A 15,274-nucleotide genomic window follows, 5' to 3' on the forward strand; every position below is an offset into this window, starting at 1 on the left:
CGGAGCTTGGATGAATCTCATTTTGGAGACTGTCATCATCTACATAAAAAGGCTCACACAGGAAGGTGCCAGATTGTTCTGGGTCACTTGGAATGTTAGCAAGTTCGGGTTATGGTGTCACAGTGCGGCGGGGTCCAGCTGGTGTCGCAGCAGGGTACCGACAGTCAGAAAAAGATGAAGAAGGGGGGGAAGAGAAAAAAAAAAAAAAAGTATCTCGCCACATTGTCTGATCAAAAGTGCCATTTTTCAGTCTCACAGCTGCTCCCAAAATGATGCCACAGGATTTGCCGGGGTGGTCAGCATGTCTCATAACTGTGATAGGTGAGATAGATATACAATTATGTTCAATCAATTGTACTGAGCTAGATTTAGCTCCCGTTACAACAGCCTTTCACTGAATCCGACATTTTCAAGAGGTACTACCGAAGAGTGCGGTCAATCCTTTTAAGACCGCTTGGATCCGTGTTGTTTTGGTGGGTGTGCAAAACTGGCTTGCAAGTTGACATTTTTGCAGATTTACTAATTGTTTGACGTTCTGGGCCTGTTCAAGGTCACAACAGAACTGGCTGTAAACGGTTTGCAATTGTGTTCTTCGTTAAAATCAGAATTATGTTTTCACATCAATTTCAAAAGCATATTTGTGCGTAATCAAGACGAAAGACGATTGTTTGCAAGACCACAATAAAGTTGAAATAACGGCAATTTCCAGTTGGAGACTTTTTGCATGACTACGAAACATATCCTTCCCCATTTCAGAATTGTAGATATGGAATGACTCCTCGACAATTGTGGACGTTCGCTGCCAGTAACACGTTTTTGACGGTAAAAAGACAAACTCGTGCTACTCTGTTGTCATTGTCAAAATACTCCCGGAAGCTCATTTAACCGCTGGAGTTCCATTGCTGAACCCTCAGCAATAGACCAAAGTTGTACCGTCTTGTTTCATTTACCTGCCCCTGCAGAGTGCTCAGCTGCTGCTGCAGACCCTGGTTCTCCTTCTCTCGCTCGTGCTTGGAGGAGGCCAGTAGCTCCTTTTCTTGACTCAGCTCTCGCAGTTTCTGTTCATAGTCCCCCTCGAGTTTCTTTATCTCCACCTGCAACTCGTGGCGCGCCGTCAACTCTGCGTCCAGCTAATGCACATGACAAAAGGCAACCATGGGGACGGTTTTCTGGACCTTACGCGATGGCATCAATGGGCGCGCTTTGATCGCGGCACTTAAGTTTCAGCCATCACATTTACTTCTGCAGCTTCAGTGGAAATGGGAGTATGCGTAAAATAAGGGGAAAAAAAAAAAAACGGTTTTGTCAATATTGAAGATTTTTTTGTTCATTGACTGCCAAGCCTTTTGGCATAAAGGACAAGAATATTTACTTCAAGAGAAATACATGAATACGTAGCTGCTCACTTTGCAAGCAGTGGATCCTTTCCGCCGGGTGTCAGCTTGCTGACAGCCTCGTCCCTAATTCCTGCCAAAGCTTGTCTGCAATTACCCCATCACACACAACTCGAGCTAATATGCGTGGGTGGCCAACGACAAAAAAAAATGAGAGTGTGTCTGCGTGTGTGAAATTGCACAATGGATATGATCCTGCGTGTCAGTCTGAACGAGGGCTAGTTTCAGCTCCCTCTGCAATTATCCCGTCAACAGGACGGAAACACAGAAGCAGGACGCCGCAATTAAGGCATGTAGCCCCCTGCACGAGTGTGTGATGCTGCTCTTTAGGACTATTTTGTTTCCAATAGCTGTCAAGAGTGTGTGCATGCGCACGTTCATTCTTTTCATCATCTTTTGTTCATCCTCTTTCCCACAACCCCCCATTTTTCGTCCATTGTCAATCAAAATTGAGCCACACAATCTTATTATATCCTGCAGCATAATATTTGTGAGGGGTGTGAAACACAATTTCCTTCTGGGCCTTTCTGATTACGAAAGACGGTACCCGACGGGAGTTAATATGAGTGCATTTCACCTTCTTCTCGAGCTCGATAGCCTTGGCCTCACTGGTTTCCACCTTGGTTTGGTTGACCATGTTGTCTGTAAAAGAACAGAATGAATAGAGATAAGCCCAAAAAAAAATGGCATGGTCAAGACGCTGAAAAAAATCGTTGCTTGTTTTCTACCCAAGTGACCAGTCAGTCGTAAGGCAACATATGTCGGAAAATGTTCGCCTTGTAAATTGAACTGAACCGACACAGTAAACCCGGATGAGTCCGAGTCACGATTGGATGAGGAGAGATGGGGGGGGGGGGGGGGGGGGGAAACAATCAGTGGAGAAGGTGACAAGGACTCTGGATGACCAGCAGGATCCCCTAACGGCACGATTTCAGGGGCTCCAGCGCCTTATTGAGCATGTGCAGCAAAAAGGGCTAATTAACATGAAGATGAATGCCTGGATCAAAGACAGCTGGATGAAACAGATTGTACTGTAATGACACAAGGAGAGAGAGAAAAAGAAGAGAAATGCACAGAAAGTGAAGCGTACAGACATAACGTGGAAGCTTTTCTGCAATGACAGAATGGCTCCGGGCTAAAAAGAAACTGTGCAAGTTAATCCGTGCTAAGTAAGGCAGAGCAAATTGGGAAATATACTTTGACAGAATATCCTGATAACATGGCAAGCCACAAACACGATGCGTGTGCCTTTTTACATGCCTATTGGATATTAAACGGAGGAGGGATTCTTCTGTCATGGTGGCGAGACTAAAAGGGACGCCATTGGAATGGAGAGCACTGAGGGAGATAGAATGGAGAGGGAAAAAGTGTGCTGAGTTTCAGAGTTCAAAGAAAAGCGCTCAATAATGCATGCGGGGCACAATCGGGCTGCCTTCCACTGATAATAACTCTGGCAGCCTTAAAGGAGGCCAAACAGGCTCTGTGCGTGTTTACACGCGTTTCCAAGCAAGGCAATTAGAGGAGACTCCACTGAGCAAGTGAGACACGCTGGTGAACAACCATTGAACTGCGGAGACGTTGCCTCGTCCAGTGCCGCACGCGGCCCGTTGATGCAACGCAGCTGAAAGATGGGCTTTTGAGACACGAAATATCACGGAAAAGATCTCAATAACTCTTACCGATACATTTGTCATACCACCCTCCCCATTTCTAGTAAAATCATTCGAACGTGATAAAGAGCGGCACATGAAGTGATTAGGACAATCCTGACGTTCGTCATTAGGGCAAGTGCTACGGAAAACGGACGGTAAATAATTATAACCCGAAAAGTTTCACCCCAGCCTCTTCTCAGTTGTCACGCGTGAGGAACGACAAACTTGAATTAGCTTGATACTTTCCGCAACTGTTTTTGAACAAGGTTGCCACGAATATATCGGCTATGAATAGAAAATTTGAAACCAACTGACGACGTGAATCATAAATTTAATAAATTTGCACTAAAGATGCACATAATAAATGCAGCAGTACGCCAGTCACCTTAAACTACATGTCGAGTTGTCCAAAGGTCATTTCTCTGAGATCGCGTCACGTGCAAAAATAATTTCACAGATGATTTAAAAAAAAAAAAAAAAAATTAAAAGTCGATGTTACTATCTAATGAATGTTTCCAGAATGTCAAGGGTGAAATATTGGAAAGACAAGTTACTTATTTTATATAGTTTATTGATATGGCCCAAGAGTGACTTTTCCCGGCGCTTCAAAACTACCAACTACATCGTCTCTGTCACCCCCTAGTGGTGTGTCGGCGTCGCGGCACATTTCGGTCCTGCAAACATTTGTTGTGTTTGTGGTGGCAGCAAATTTCGAGTTCTTTCACATCAGACTGTCTGCTAAGTGGCATCGTCTATCAAAGAAATGAAGCGGGTGCATTTTGTCACAAACTCACCTATGAGGCCTTCAATGTTGAGACTGATGTTGCGGCACTTAAAGTCGGGGTCCGCTCCATTCTTGTGGAGCACGATCTGAGCGGTACACTCGTCTATTAACTTGTAGTACTGAGGCCTGAGGGAAAGAGTGACAGATTGACACGGGAGCGATTAGGCGACACGGAAAGACACTCATGGGGAGGAAGGCAGACGAGTGTGAAGAAATAAAAATGATTTTGCATACGACTCCGTTGTACCTCGTGACAATTATGGTGATTTATGGTTTTCATAAGGCCGGTATGGCCTATTTTACCCACAAAGACGGTGGCAAATAATGAAATGGGGCTTGGGAAGAACGAGCACAAACATAAATGTCCTTTGGATTGTCTTCAGGTTCACTTTCTTGTGTCTGCTGTTTGACGGCGTGTGTATTTTCTTTGAAACTAAAGATTTAGCCGTGGAGCGAGAGAGACACCTGGTGTCATTTTTGGATAACTATGACGATCGGAATAGGAATGATATTCCCTCATGTGAAATCTGTGGCTGCATTCATTCCCGAGGGTCCGCCTACTTGCCCTTCACCAGCACTCTTTTTTTCCCCCCCATCAGTGAAATTAAAAAGCGTATATTTGCCACAATCTAACAGCGTCCAGGGCCCACCTCCCCCAGCCTTGATCGCTTTGAGGAGCAGGCGTTTCAATTTCACTGAGCTGCCTGGATGGAAACATTTTAATGGCAGTCTGGGTGTAATTAACGATACAACACGCAGACAATCAAGGGCAAATTGTTAACCACTACTGTTTAATTTGGTGTGTACGTTGGTCACTGTTGGTGTGAACACGTTGGAAAATGTCATTCATTCGTTAGTGAAGATAAACACGTCCACAGAAGCCCCACTAAAGTCAATAGAATTGTAAGCCTGCCAACACAAATCAATAATTATCCCTTGCTTTCCTCTACCTTTTCACAGCAAGGGCCTTGAAAGAAACACAGAGAGGAATTAGCATTTTGCTGGAAATAAGGGTTAAAGGCCACTCATTTCTATTAAAATGGAAGCGGCATGAAAAACAGCAAATTGATGGAAAAAAGGATGACGAGAGCGAGAGAGCGAGGGATGGAGGGAGAGAAATTTGCCATACAAATAATTGTGTGGAAGTGGTGAGTGTTGCTCATATTTGTACAACTCGAAAGGGCTGCAAAACCGCAGATAAATAGTTGGCTAGCGTTGCCATTAAAGTTTGCGTAAATACCTAAACTAACCAAAGGAATAATGTGGAATGTGTCACCGTGAAGCCATCAAACAGAGGTGTTTACTCCTAAAATCCTTTGGCCTGCACTACAAACGTTCACAGCTACTTTATTGCATTCATAGTGATGAGCCTGGAAAGCTATTCTGGAGGTAAAAGCATTTGGCTGGGTGAAAGTGACCTGATTCTTATGTAGTGTCGTTCTAAATAAATATATATATATATATATATATTTCTATGTAAGTTATTGAAATTAATCTCTTTACCACTTACCCTCTACTACAAAAAGCCCAAGCAAAGTTTACGAAATTGGGTTGAAGAAAAAAAAAAAAAAAAAAAAAATGGAAAAACGCCAACCAGTTTGCCATTTTAGATCAATAACAGAGAGAATGGCAGTGTACAATAAACTGGGGGGGGGGGGGGGTTATACACACATTCACATGACTGAGAGATGTACACATTAAGATCCGTCAGCTCTGTCGTGACCTTGCTTTTCATTTTGAAGCAAGCACCGAGCTCAATGCCACATAACACTACTCCAAATTTCATATCAGATGTCTTGACATGCCATGACATATAGATATTATCGTGAAAGGAAAAGCTGCTCCGAGCAATACGACAGTTTTCATACATCGACATGTCCTTCTGTGGGTTTGTGCCGAATGTTGTCCGCGTGTGCGCTACCTGGCCAGGTAATCGTTGCGGATCAGCAGGAGGTGCTGCATCAGCGACAGGAAGTTGCTTTCAGCTTTGGAGTCCTTCACGGTGTTGACTAAAATGTCAAACACTTCCCTCACGTCAGTAAAACAAATCCAGTTAAGGCCGAATTTATATATAATGTAATCCCACAAAAAGATCAATCTACATTTGGATCGACCTGCAATGGATACGCTACAAAAAGTAAAACTTAAACCTTCATTCAATCAGTCACAAAATGACATTTCCAATCTTAGTAATTATGTCTGTATTGACCATACATGTGGTATTTACAGCAAAATTCCAGGGACTATTTTTTTTTTTTTTTGGTTTTATCTAACTGAAAAGACAAAAGCGTGGATAAAGCACAGATAGCGTTGAAACACGATTTGGCAAATTTGAGCCACCTGGTGTCGAAAAGTGTAACTGCAAGTGACATAAAAAAAAAACGTTTACATTAAGCTAAAAAAAAAAAAAAAAAGGTGAAAATCCGTCAAATACAAATCTTCAAACTTGTCACGCTTCTCAGTTCATTTGAAAATGGGTTTCGTGCAAAAATGGGAGAGGACTCACTTTGCACCTTTAAGGCAATCTTGGAATAATTGAAGTGATTTCATATTAACGCTTTCAAGTCAGTGAATTTTTGGGTCAAAGTGAAGGAAGGCAACACATTTGGGACTTTTTGGATTGGGGCAATGACAAAGCTGACAACAGGCAAGAAGTTTGCACTGCTCCATGACTAATGCATGCCTGCAGGAGGCCAAATGCTATGACTCACTTGAAATGTACAAAAATGTAAAAAAAAAAAAAATTTAAAAAGCTCCACCGATTGCCTGAAGCAGAAGAGATGCTAAGTAAGTAGGACCGTTGTAATTAAGCATCTGGCCAAGACAAGAACAGTCAGTCTCATCCAAAAACAAAAATGACAATACATTGACTGCACGCATTAAATCAGTGGTTTTTAAACTGGAGGGGGTGTCATGACTTTGGGGGGGGGGGGGCGCAGAGAGGAAAAAGTTAATTGCCCTAAAAAAAAAAAAAAAAAAAAAAAAAAGACATTTTCTGCATTCCATGATCTCCGTTTAGTTCGGCGGGTCAATAAAGATCGTTTCGACTTAAAAGGATATTCCATCTCGATGCGGATGTCATCGAGGCGCGCTTTAAGGTCCTCCGAGTCGTCTTCGGCCTGCTCATCAAAGACGGTGAGCTGCACTCTCAGCTCCTCGTTTTCTATTGTGCGCACCTCCTGTAAAGACAGTCAAGTCTTTGATTTGGAAATCTGTTTTGTTTTTTTTTTTTTTGTCTTTCCCGTAACAAATCTACACTTTTGACGCAGGCAGCGTGAATAGGGCCGCAGATTCACGCAAACGGGAACGATTCAAATTCAGCCGATTTTCTGTACCTTAAGGCAGTCTCTGAGTCCTAATCTGAGAAGTTCAGAGCGAATATGGATCCTGAAGTCCAACTCCTCTCCCCGACTGATCAACGCATTGATTAGCTGCATGCATCCACCCTAGACAAACGTATAACATGGTGAGATAAAGAGTTGAAACGACAACAGGAGCGACCAGTCGTTTCACAGCGTGGCCAATCGCCATCTTTCGGGCACCTTCAGGGCGACGTTGTGACTGCTCATGCCAGCCAGAAGAGGCTGGAACCTCTCAACTTCCCGTTTCTCTGCGTCCTCTGTGATGGCCTCTAGAACACGCTCGTGACTGCAAGAAAAAAAAAAAAAAAAAAAAACAAAGAGCGTGCAGAATATTAGACAGCGAATGTATTTTTCACGGTTACAGGCGTCAAGTGCACAGAGGATGTCCGCAAACACTTTAGGACTCCAAATGATCACTCGTCTTACAGATTCTCCGGGTGTTCCAATATGGAGATGGCAGAAAGCAGCTTGACGGCGTCCACCATCATGTGAGGCACCCTCGGGTTGATGGCTCTGACCAGCAGAGGAATTCCCTCGTCCGAATCCAGCATGGATTTCAAACCGTACTAAAGGGAAGGAAAAGTTCGGAAGGCTGCGTGTTAATATTACAAGCCAACATGAAGTAGGTAGCAGAAGAGCTGAGGTCATTATTTGCATCCACTGTCGTGTATTATTGGGTCAATCTCTTTTGCTTCCAGCCGCTAGGAGAAGCTAATGCTAATGAACAGCTCCAGAACAAACGGTTTTAAAGATGAATCCTACTCCAACAAAGAACGGGTGCAACGGAAGGCCTCACCTTGTTATTCATGAAGGCTTTGAGACAACGTAGGATCTCATGTTGGCATTTAACTCCCATCATTCTAAGAGGATGACAAATATAAGGCAGGGCACAACTTTTGCATAAAACGTCGCAGGCCGTGCGCTTTGTGCAGCTTACGGGTACTCGTCTTTCTCCTCTTGCAGTCGTCTCAGCAGATTCAACAGCAGGGCCAGGCCTTCGTCTCCAAAATTCTGCACCCAACTACAACAGCACGAGTTTACATTCGTTCAGTTATGTCCAGCGGGAAGACGGACGCGCTACGGGTAGTTGGGCGCCTCACCTGACGGGGTTGTTGTTGAGCGAGACGCGTAAAGATTCCAGACAGCTCAGCAGCTGAGAGTCTCGGTAGTCTGACTTCAACTCCTGGATGTACATCAGGGCTGACTTGGAGCTCTCTTTCTGGTCTTGGCCCTGACAAACACACAAACAGAAAACAGGGTGCCCAGATGACGTTTAAGAAATTGTTTTGCGGTGCAGCTTTCTTTTATTGGCCACTTGGGGTCACCGCTCACACTCCCAAGTCCACTGCAGTATCTGTGATGTGATGTGATTTTGAATGCGACTGGACTGTTGCTGCAGAATAGCAGCTGGCTGCTATTTGACATTTTGTCTGTGGCCGGCCGCCCCAAATGAATTTTGATCTTCGCATTCCAATATCTTAAGCAATGTCAAATGCTGTCAGCGTTTAATATGATAAATAACAAACTTCCAGGTGATGGGCATTTTTTCCTAAACATGTGGAAATTACCGCTTACTTTGCATTGCATTGCAACTCAGGCTCCATTTGGGTACCTTGAAGACATTTCACTTGGAACTAAATTCTTCTTGTCATCATCATTTTTTTTTTTTACCTTCACGTTCATCTCCAAATTAAAGACTACCGATGAGAATGACTTGCGAAAATCAAATACAATTGGAAACTCCTGCTGAATGTGAACAAGCAAGAGGCCAAATGATTTCACTGACCGCTTTAGACGTGTGGAGGTACTGGGAGACCATTTCACGCTTGATTCTGATGTCTTTTTCCCTGAGCGGCTGCTGCTTCTCCTCGTTCAGATTCATATCCACCTGGAGAACACAAACAAGACAGCAACAAATATGTTTTTCCAAACATTCACGTGGCTCTGCCGACATTGAAGTTACGACCTAAGAGTCAATTCAATGATTGTTTCCTTATCTTCATACTTACATCTTTTGATTCTGTAAACTTTGTTGTCGCACTTTAATGCGAAGAGCATTTCAAGACACAAGGCTCGTTTTTCCCCAGAACAAAGCCCACACGACTCCAGAAAGCCCATCTAACCATTTTGGACACGGATCGTTACGGCACGCTCCCTCACCAGCATCTGTTCAAAAAGTTCCAGGACGTATTCATCCGTATGGTCGTGCAGGATGGCGCTGGCAGCGTTGAGCTCGTAGTTGGCGGCCGCAGAATGCCGCTGACCGGGGACGTGGCTCAGCTTCTCCTTGTCCTTCTTCATTCTCATGCTGGTGAAACGTTCCAACTGCATCGGCGGGTAACACGGCACGAGTTAGATTGGGAAGTTGCAAATGAAAACCGCAAAAAGGAGCACGGCAGCATGCGATCCCCAATCAATTTGGACTTTAACAATGGCACAAATAAGGTCCTTTATGAATCGAATAAAAATGGTTTGAACAGCAACCGAAACCTTAAAAGGACTACAGAGGATTGATTGGGGATTCAAACATTGATCACCAAAAAAAATTGCCAAACAAACAAAGTCAACGTGTTGATGCACGCACATGCAAGTGCAAAGGAATCCTCATCAACCCACTGAGGCGCTAATTTCCCTTGGGTGAACACAGCGTACGCACTATTGACTGCCAAACGGTCAATTTGCTGCCTGAACGTCGCTCTTGTTACGGTGAGTCTATTTTCAAAAGCGAGTGCATTAGCCAACAAGTGCGTTTAGAAACAAGCGCGTTAGAGTGGGTTAGATCCTGGCCCAAGGAAAAAAAAAAAAAAAAAGTGACGAGGTGAGGTTTTTTTTTTTTTTTTTTAAATTTACAGACAAGATGGACGAGGCAAGCAGACACTGGTGATGGTGTGAAGCAGTTCCAAAACCTACCTCATCTGGAATCAGACGTTTCAGTGTCTAGCAATGACGAATGGACAAAAAGGGAGGAGATTGCCATTGAAAGAATTAAGAAAAACAAAAACAGACATCGGGAAGAAGGCGTGTGGATGGGGGAAAGGAGAAAGGGGGGGGGGGGGGAATCAATTAGACACAAATCACTCTTCACAAGGAAAGAATTCAGAAAACTTCAAAATTGATTGACATTCAGTCATGGACAGATGGAAGCCCGGCGGCAATATTTACAAAATATTGTTGTTAAACCCTAAACAGATGAATACATTGAAACTACAGTCAAAGAGAATGATGCTGATGCGATTGATTAACAAAGCAAAGCGCCTCTCAATTGAGTGAGGCCGTTTACTTCTTGCTGGGTGTAATTGATGATCTTCTCCACAAGGTGTCAGGCTGAGGCTACACAGTCAAATTCACGTGGCGAGACTTCATAAATGACAGAAAGGCCTCCCCACTGAAAATACATTGATTGACCTTCATTTCAAAGTATAATACCAAATATACTGCAAACGCAATTGCTTTGGGAAATTCACCCAAACCTCAAAACAAGGACTTGGATCAGATTAGAATGCTGTGCTTGTGTAAAATTATCTTTACACAAATGAAAAGACGGTGGAAAGAAAAAAAATATATATATTACCTTTACATAGAGAGACCGGTGAAAGCCACAACAGAAAGGTCCTAAATTAGTCGACAAAATGCCACAATGTCAAGCCGAGTTGATTTGTACAGCCCTTCATTCCAAAAGTGTCTCAAAGGCCCACGACTGGCAATGATTGACTTAATCTGCTTATCTTGAAAACTCAAAACCTCATTTGGGAGAAAACAACTACACATGTTGGCTTTTGACAGTGATGCTCCTGACAAGAAGATTGTGGCTGAATGACAAGTTTCAGCGCACCATCCAGCTAACCACGGCAGTTGCTTTGGCAACATGGGAAGATCGATGACATCACACGGAGGGAAACACACCCGAGCCAACTTAGCAGGAAATAAAGGAACCGTAGAAAGCTTTCGTGGCGCTTCACTTATTTTTAGTCCTTAGACGGACGGACGGAATCCTGACTTGTGCGTGTCAATGAAAATTGATACAAAATGATAACAAACGGAGAATGACAAGTACTGAATAAAAAAAAGAGGACATTTTCACTTAAGTGCACTTTTGGATACGGTAGAATTCAGTCCGCTTCCTGGCTGCGTGATTCTCTGTCCATATAAAAGCGGCTTTGCTTGGATTGCCATCACGAGCCTTAAAAGAATTGTCGCTGTCCCAAACAACTCGAGACGTTGACATACTGTCGACACTGCAGGCTTTTTTGACAGCACAAGTTTCCCTTTGTGTTCTTCTGCTTTCGCTCAGTGGCAAACAAAAGCTGGGAAAGGGAGCAGAATGATTCACCGCTAACTAGTTTTCATTCATTCGTAACAAAATGGATTGAGTGTCACAGAAAAGCTTGCTAAAGTTGTTCCAAACGAGATTAGCTGGAATCTGTCAAAGGGAGAATCAGAGGATGAGCGGATCGATTGATAAGGGTTACATCAATAAGAGTCAGCCTGTCTAAACCTTCCAATATCACGTACATAATCAGATGTTACAAATACCGCTGGGTCTTTCGTCGTTTACTGTGTGTCGCTTTATTAGGGGGTTGCTAGTTGAAATAGATCTTTGTGAATATGAGTTTTGATCATTAGAAGATGTGGTGGTCCAAGATCAAACAAAAGTATTTGTCTTGACAAGTGTGGGATTCAAAACTTTACACGATCAGGATTTTTGGGACGGATCACCCAGTTAAAAAAAAAAAACGAAACGATAACCAATCCGATCATAAGATGGAGACAGACAGAAGAAATTGATGGTCTTCTTTTAGATGGCAGCAAGTACACAAAGCAATAAATATATCTACTATTTGTGACGTTTTTGTTTGTCGATGTGCCGTGAGATATTTCAATGATAAAATATGGGCCTTGGCGCCATAAAGTTTGGAAATCACTGCTCTGGTCTGATGAAATATTCAACAGAAGGGCAGCATGTTTACACACAACCACTAGCGCTAGCACTAGCTTCCTAGGCGACATAATGTTTTATCTCCTGCATGTGAGCTGTATCGTATTAAAAGTACGCAAAATACCTCAAGCAAGCCTTACACCACCGACGTGCTCTCCTGTCCTGAGCACCAGCACGTTTTTCCTCCTTCTTGCAGTCTTATAATACAGTCGGCACGATTCACTCACGTTGCCATCCCAACGGTAACGAGTTCATCCGCATTTGTGTTGACTAAACAAAGCCCACCGATCGTTTAAAAAAAAAAAAAAATGGAATGCAATGCTATCGGAATACAAGATTTTTATTGCAGTAGTTTCACGTAGCGCAATCGGGAAAAAGGACATTTGTTTTGTAGTATGAGCCGCGCATTATGTGTTGCCACTCAGCAGTCTTCTCTCTCTCTCCCCCAATGTGCAAAGGTTTTTTACTAATTCATTAATTATGACATCAGAACCGATTGGCCGATCAGCAAAAAAAAAAAATAAATAAATAAATAAATTATCGGCCTGTCAAATCAGTGTAAAGTCGATTCAAAAGTGTGAAGAATTTACAGCAAGACAAGACTGAGTTGGCCACCAACCAAAGATGATTTACTGCATTTCATTTTGGAGGCGATTTGGGGGCCGCTAAAGAAAATTGACATAAAAGAGACTTTGCTATGTGACACTGCAGTCAGGGATGAAAGGATTTACAGCGCACTCCGCACATTCAAGACTGACAATTTGAAAACTTGCCTACTCTTATTTTTTTCCCGTACAACCTCAAGAACTATTTGTTGAAAAACGTTTGTCTATGTCTCCCTTTGGTATTTTATTAAGAAACGTTCACGCGACTTCCCCGCCAAGCATTTTTACTGGAGATCTCAACTACATCATGTATCGACTTCTGTTTGCTTATTTAGTTTTGGTTCATGGAGGGGGAATGCATATTATACACAAAAATGCAGTAATATCGGGAAGTGTGAAGATTTTTGGGAGACTGTGATCCCTTCTCACGTGTCCCGAGTCAAGTCCTCAAACCATCTGCTCTCTTTTTAAACATTGTGACCTTGACACTTTTCAGAGAGGGTGTGAGCATATTTATTAGCAGACTGCTGGTGCCTCCTCGCATAAGGAACGGCGGGCAAGGGCGGCCAGATAAGCGTATTCATTCAATATTGGGGAAGAAGAAGAAGAAGAATGTGTCCCGTTTGCTATTTTTGCACAACTTCCTGACACAGCCCTCCGAAACCGGAGTCACATCGCGCGTGCCTGCAAGTCTACGTGTACGAAGCACACAAAAGTATTTTTAACACTACTTGCAGAAATACGCGGTAGCGCTGACGTGGCCACAGAAAAAAAAAAAAAAATTAAGTCAACAAAATCGGTATAGTTAGCACGTGCATATTGATTTTTCTTGAAAACGGGCTCAAATGAACTGTAACTTTGTGGCAGGCCTAAAAACGGGGAACGTTCGAGTCAACTAGACGGGGGCCACCGAGGCCACGGGACGTCCAAACGTCGTCATCCGAAAAGTAGCGCGGCACGCGCTCACTAGCTTTGTTCTTCAAAGTAACATTTGCTCAGTCCCAGTGTGGAAGGAGACTTGGGGCTTCGGCGTAGTTGCGAAGGACACGAGCGCAAGACTCACCGCGGACAAAAGTGCAAAAATGGAAACCGTTTGGTAGAGAGACGAGAGTGTGATTGCCGGCACTCGAGCAAGGCATCGTCGCCACAAGCCCGGGCCGAGTGTTGAATCCTCTGTGCACTTAGTTTCACTCAAACTCATACATTTTTTTCTTTGGATCCACGGTTGGGTGTGTTGATGCGCAACACGTCGGACTGAGAGTTGAATTCACAAACAAATGAGATGTTTGTATTCAAAACTGCAAACGGCTTCATTTTAAATAAATGTGAAAGAGGTAAAATACTATTACCATCTATATGTAAAAACATGATATCGTCTGAAGATTTGTCAGCAAGTCCAGCTGCAGGAAAAAAAAAAAAAAAAAAAGGACATAAAATAGCTACTTTGCATTCGCTCGCCACAAAGAATGAAATCAGGTTGGATGAAAAGAGTAAACCCACTTTATCTTTTTTGCAAGTGTGGGAGAGATAATTGATATTTGGGGATGGCCATTTGAAATGCATTTCTAATCACTCAAGGAGGCAAACGGCTACTTGAAACTACGCTGACTCGAGAAAACAAGATGCAATTCTGTGAAAAACATTTGGCCCTTCTCACTTTGGTTCTTTTGTTTTTTTTTTTTTTGCGGTTTCCCCATTTTAATGCTTAAGAGCAAATGTAAAGACTGTAGCCAGATAACGCAAGTAAACATAAAATGCAGTTTTTAAAATGGTGATTTTCTTTATGGGGGGGGGGGGGTATTCAAAGCTAGCGGGCCCTGTGTGGAAAAGGAAATTGCCCCCGTAAGCCAAATAATTCTTTGGGCCACCCTATGCAGGTATTCGCGCATCGGTCAGTGTTTCGTGTCATGCTCAAGGACAGCGCAGCCGTGAGTCCCATGCTCAGTCTCTTCCTTATTGTTGAGTCATAAAACGGCGACCTTAACTTCTTAACATATGTCGTCTTGGGTTCCTATGTGACCTCACGGATGAGTGGTCGCTGTGATCTTGAGTCATTTTTGAACGCCAACCACTCCTCCGAAGTTACGCCACTGTTCCGTGTTTTGTCCATTATCCCCCATTAGATAAATTGCTCACACCCTGGTTTCCTGGAGTCCCAAAGCTTTACAAAGGGCGTTGTTAACGTTTCCAGACGGATCGACGTCATCTCCTTTATTTCTCAATTTCTTGACCTGGTGACTTTTTTTTTTTTTTTTTTTTTGCTGCTTTTTGAATTGTAAATGGCCAACTTGTTTTTGTCATTTGAGGTGATTTCTTGACTGAACGGGTCTGGAGGTCGCCAGGCTTGGGGGTGCTCAGTGAAAACAAATGCAGGCAGCTTTCCAAAAAATGTGATTGGCCACACTTTGTTTATGGATTGAGCAAGTGGGGCAATTAATAATTACTCCCCCCATTCCACGGGGTTTACCGTAGAATATTTTTTCCCTTACTAAAATCATTTAAGAACTGCCTTTTGTGTTACGTGGGCTGCGATTGGCTGGC

The 15,274-nt window shown here is 43.2% G+C and overlaps 1 protein-coding gene across 1 annotated transcript in view; it reads right to left on the reverse strand.

Moving 5' to 3' along the window:
* Positions 1-15,274, reverse strand: part of LOC133509057 (protein diaphanous homolog 1) — a 31,438-nt gene that overhangs the window by 8,320 nt on the left and 7,844 nt on the right. The window contains exons 3-16 of the mRNA XM_061835698.1: positions 10,103-10,129; positions 9,353-9,517; positions 8,979-9,080; positions 8,293-8,423; positions 8,130-8,213; positions 7,989-8,052; positions 7,619-7,758; positions 7,373-7,478; positions 7,166-7,276; positions 6,891-7,009; positions 5,752-5,868; positions 3,841-3,956; positions 1,972-2,036; positions 951-1,130 (exon numbers count right to left, since the gene is read on the reverse strand). Coding sequence (XP_061691682.1) covers positions 951-1,130; positions 1,972-2,036; positions 3,841-3,956; positions 5,752-5,868; positions 6,891-7,009; positions 7,166-7,276; positions 7,373-7,478; positions 7,619-7,758; positions 7,989-8,052; positions 8,130-8,213; positions 8,293-8,423; positions 8,979-9,080; positions 9,353-9,517; positions 10,103-10,129 — 1,527 coding nt within the window. The remainder of the gene's footprint in view (positions 1-950; positions 1,131-1,971; positions 2,037-3,840; positions 3,957-5,751; positions 5,869-6,890; positions 7,010-7,165; positions 7,277-7,372; positions 7,479-7,618; positions 7,759-7,988; positions 8,053-8,129; positions 8,214-8,292; positions 8,424-8,978; positions 9,081-9,352; positions 9,518-10,102; positions 10,130-15,274) is intronic.

This window comes from Syngnathoides biaculeatus, chromosome 11 (genome assembly GCF_019802595.1).
Source record: "Syngnathoides biaculeatus isolate LvHL_M chromosome 11, ASM1980259v1, whole genome shotgun sequence".
Lineage (NCBI taxonomy): Eukaryota > Metazoa > Chordata > Actinopteri > Syngnathiformes > Syngnathidae > Syngnathoides > Syngnathoides biaculeatus.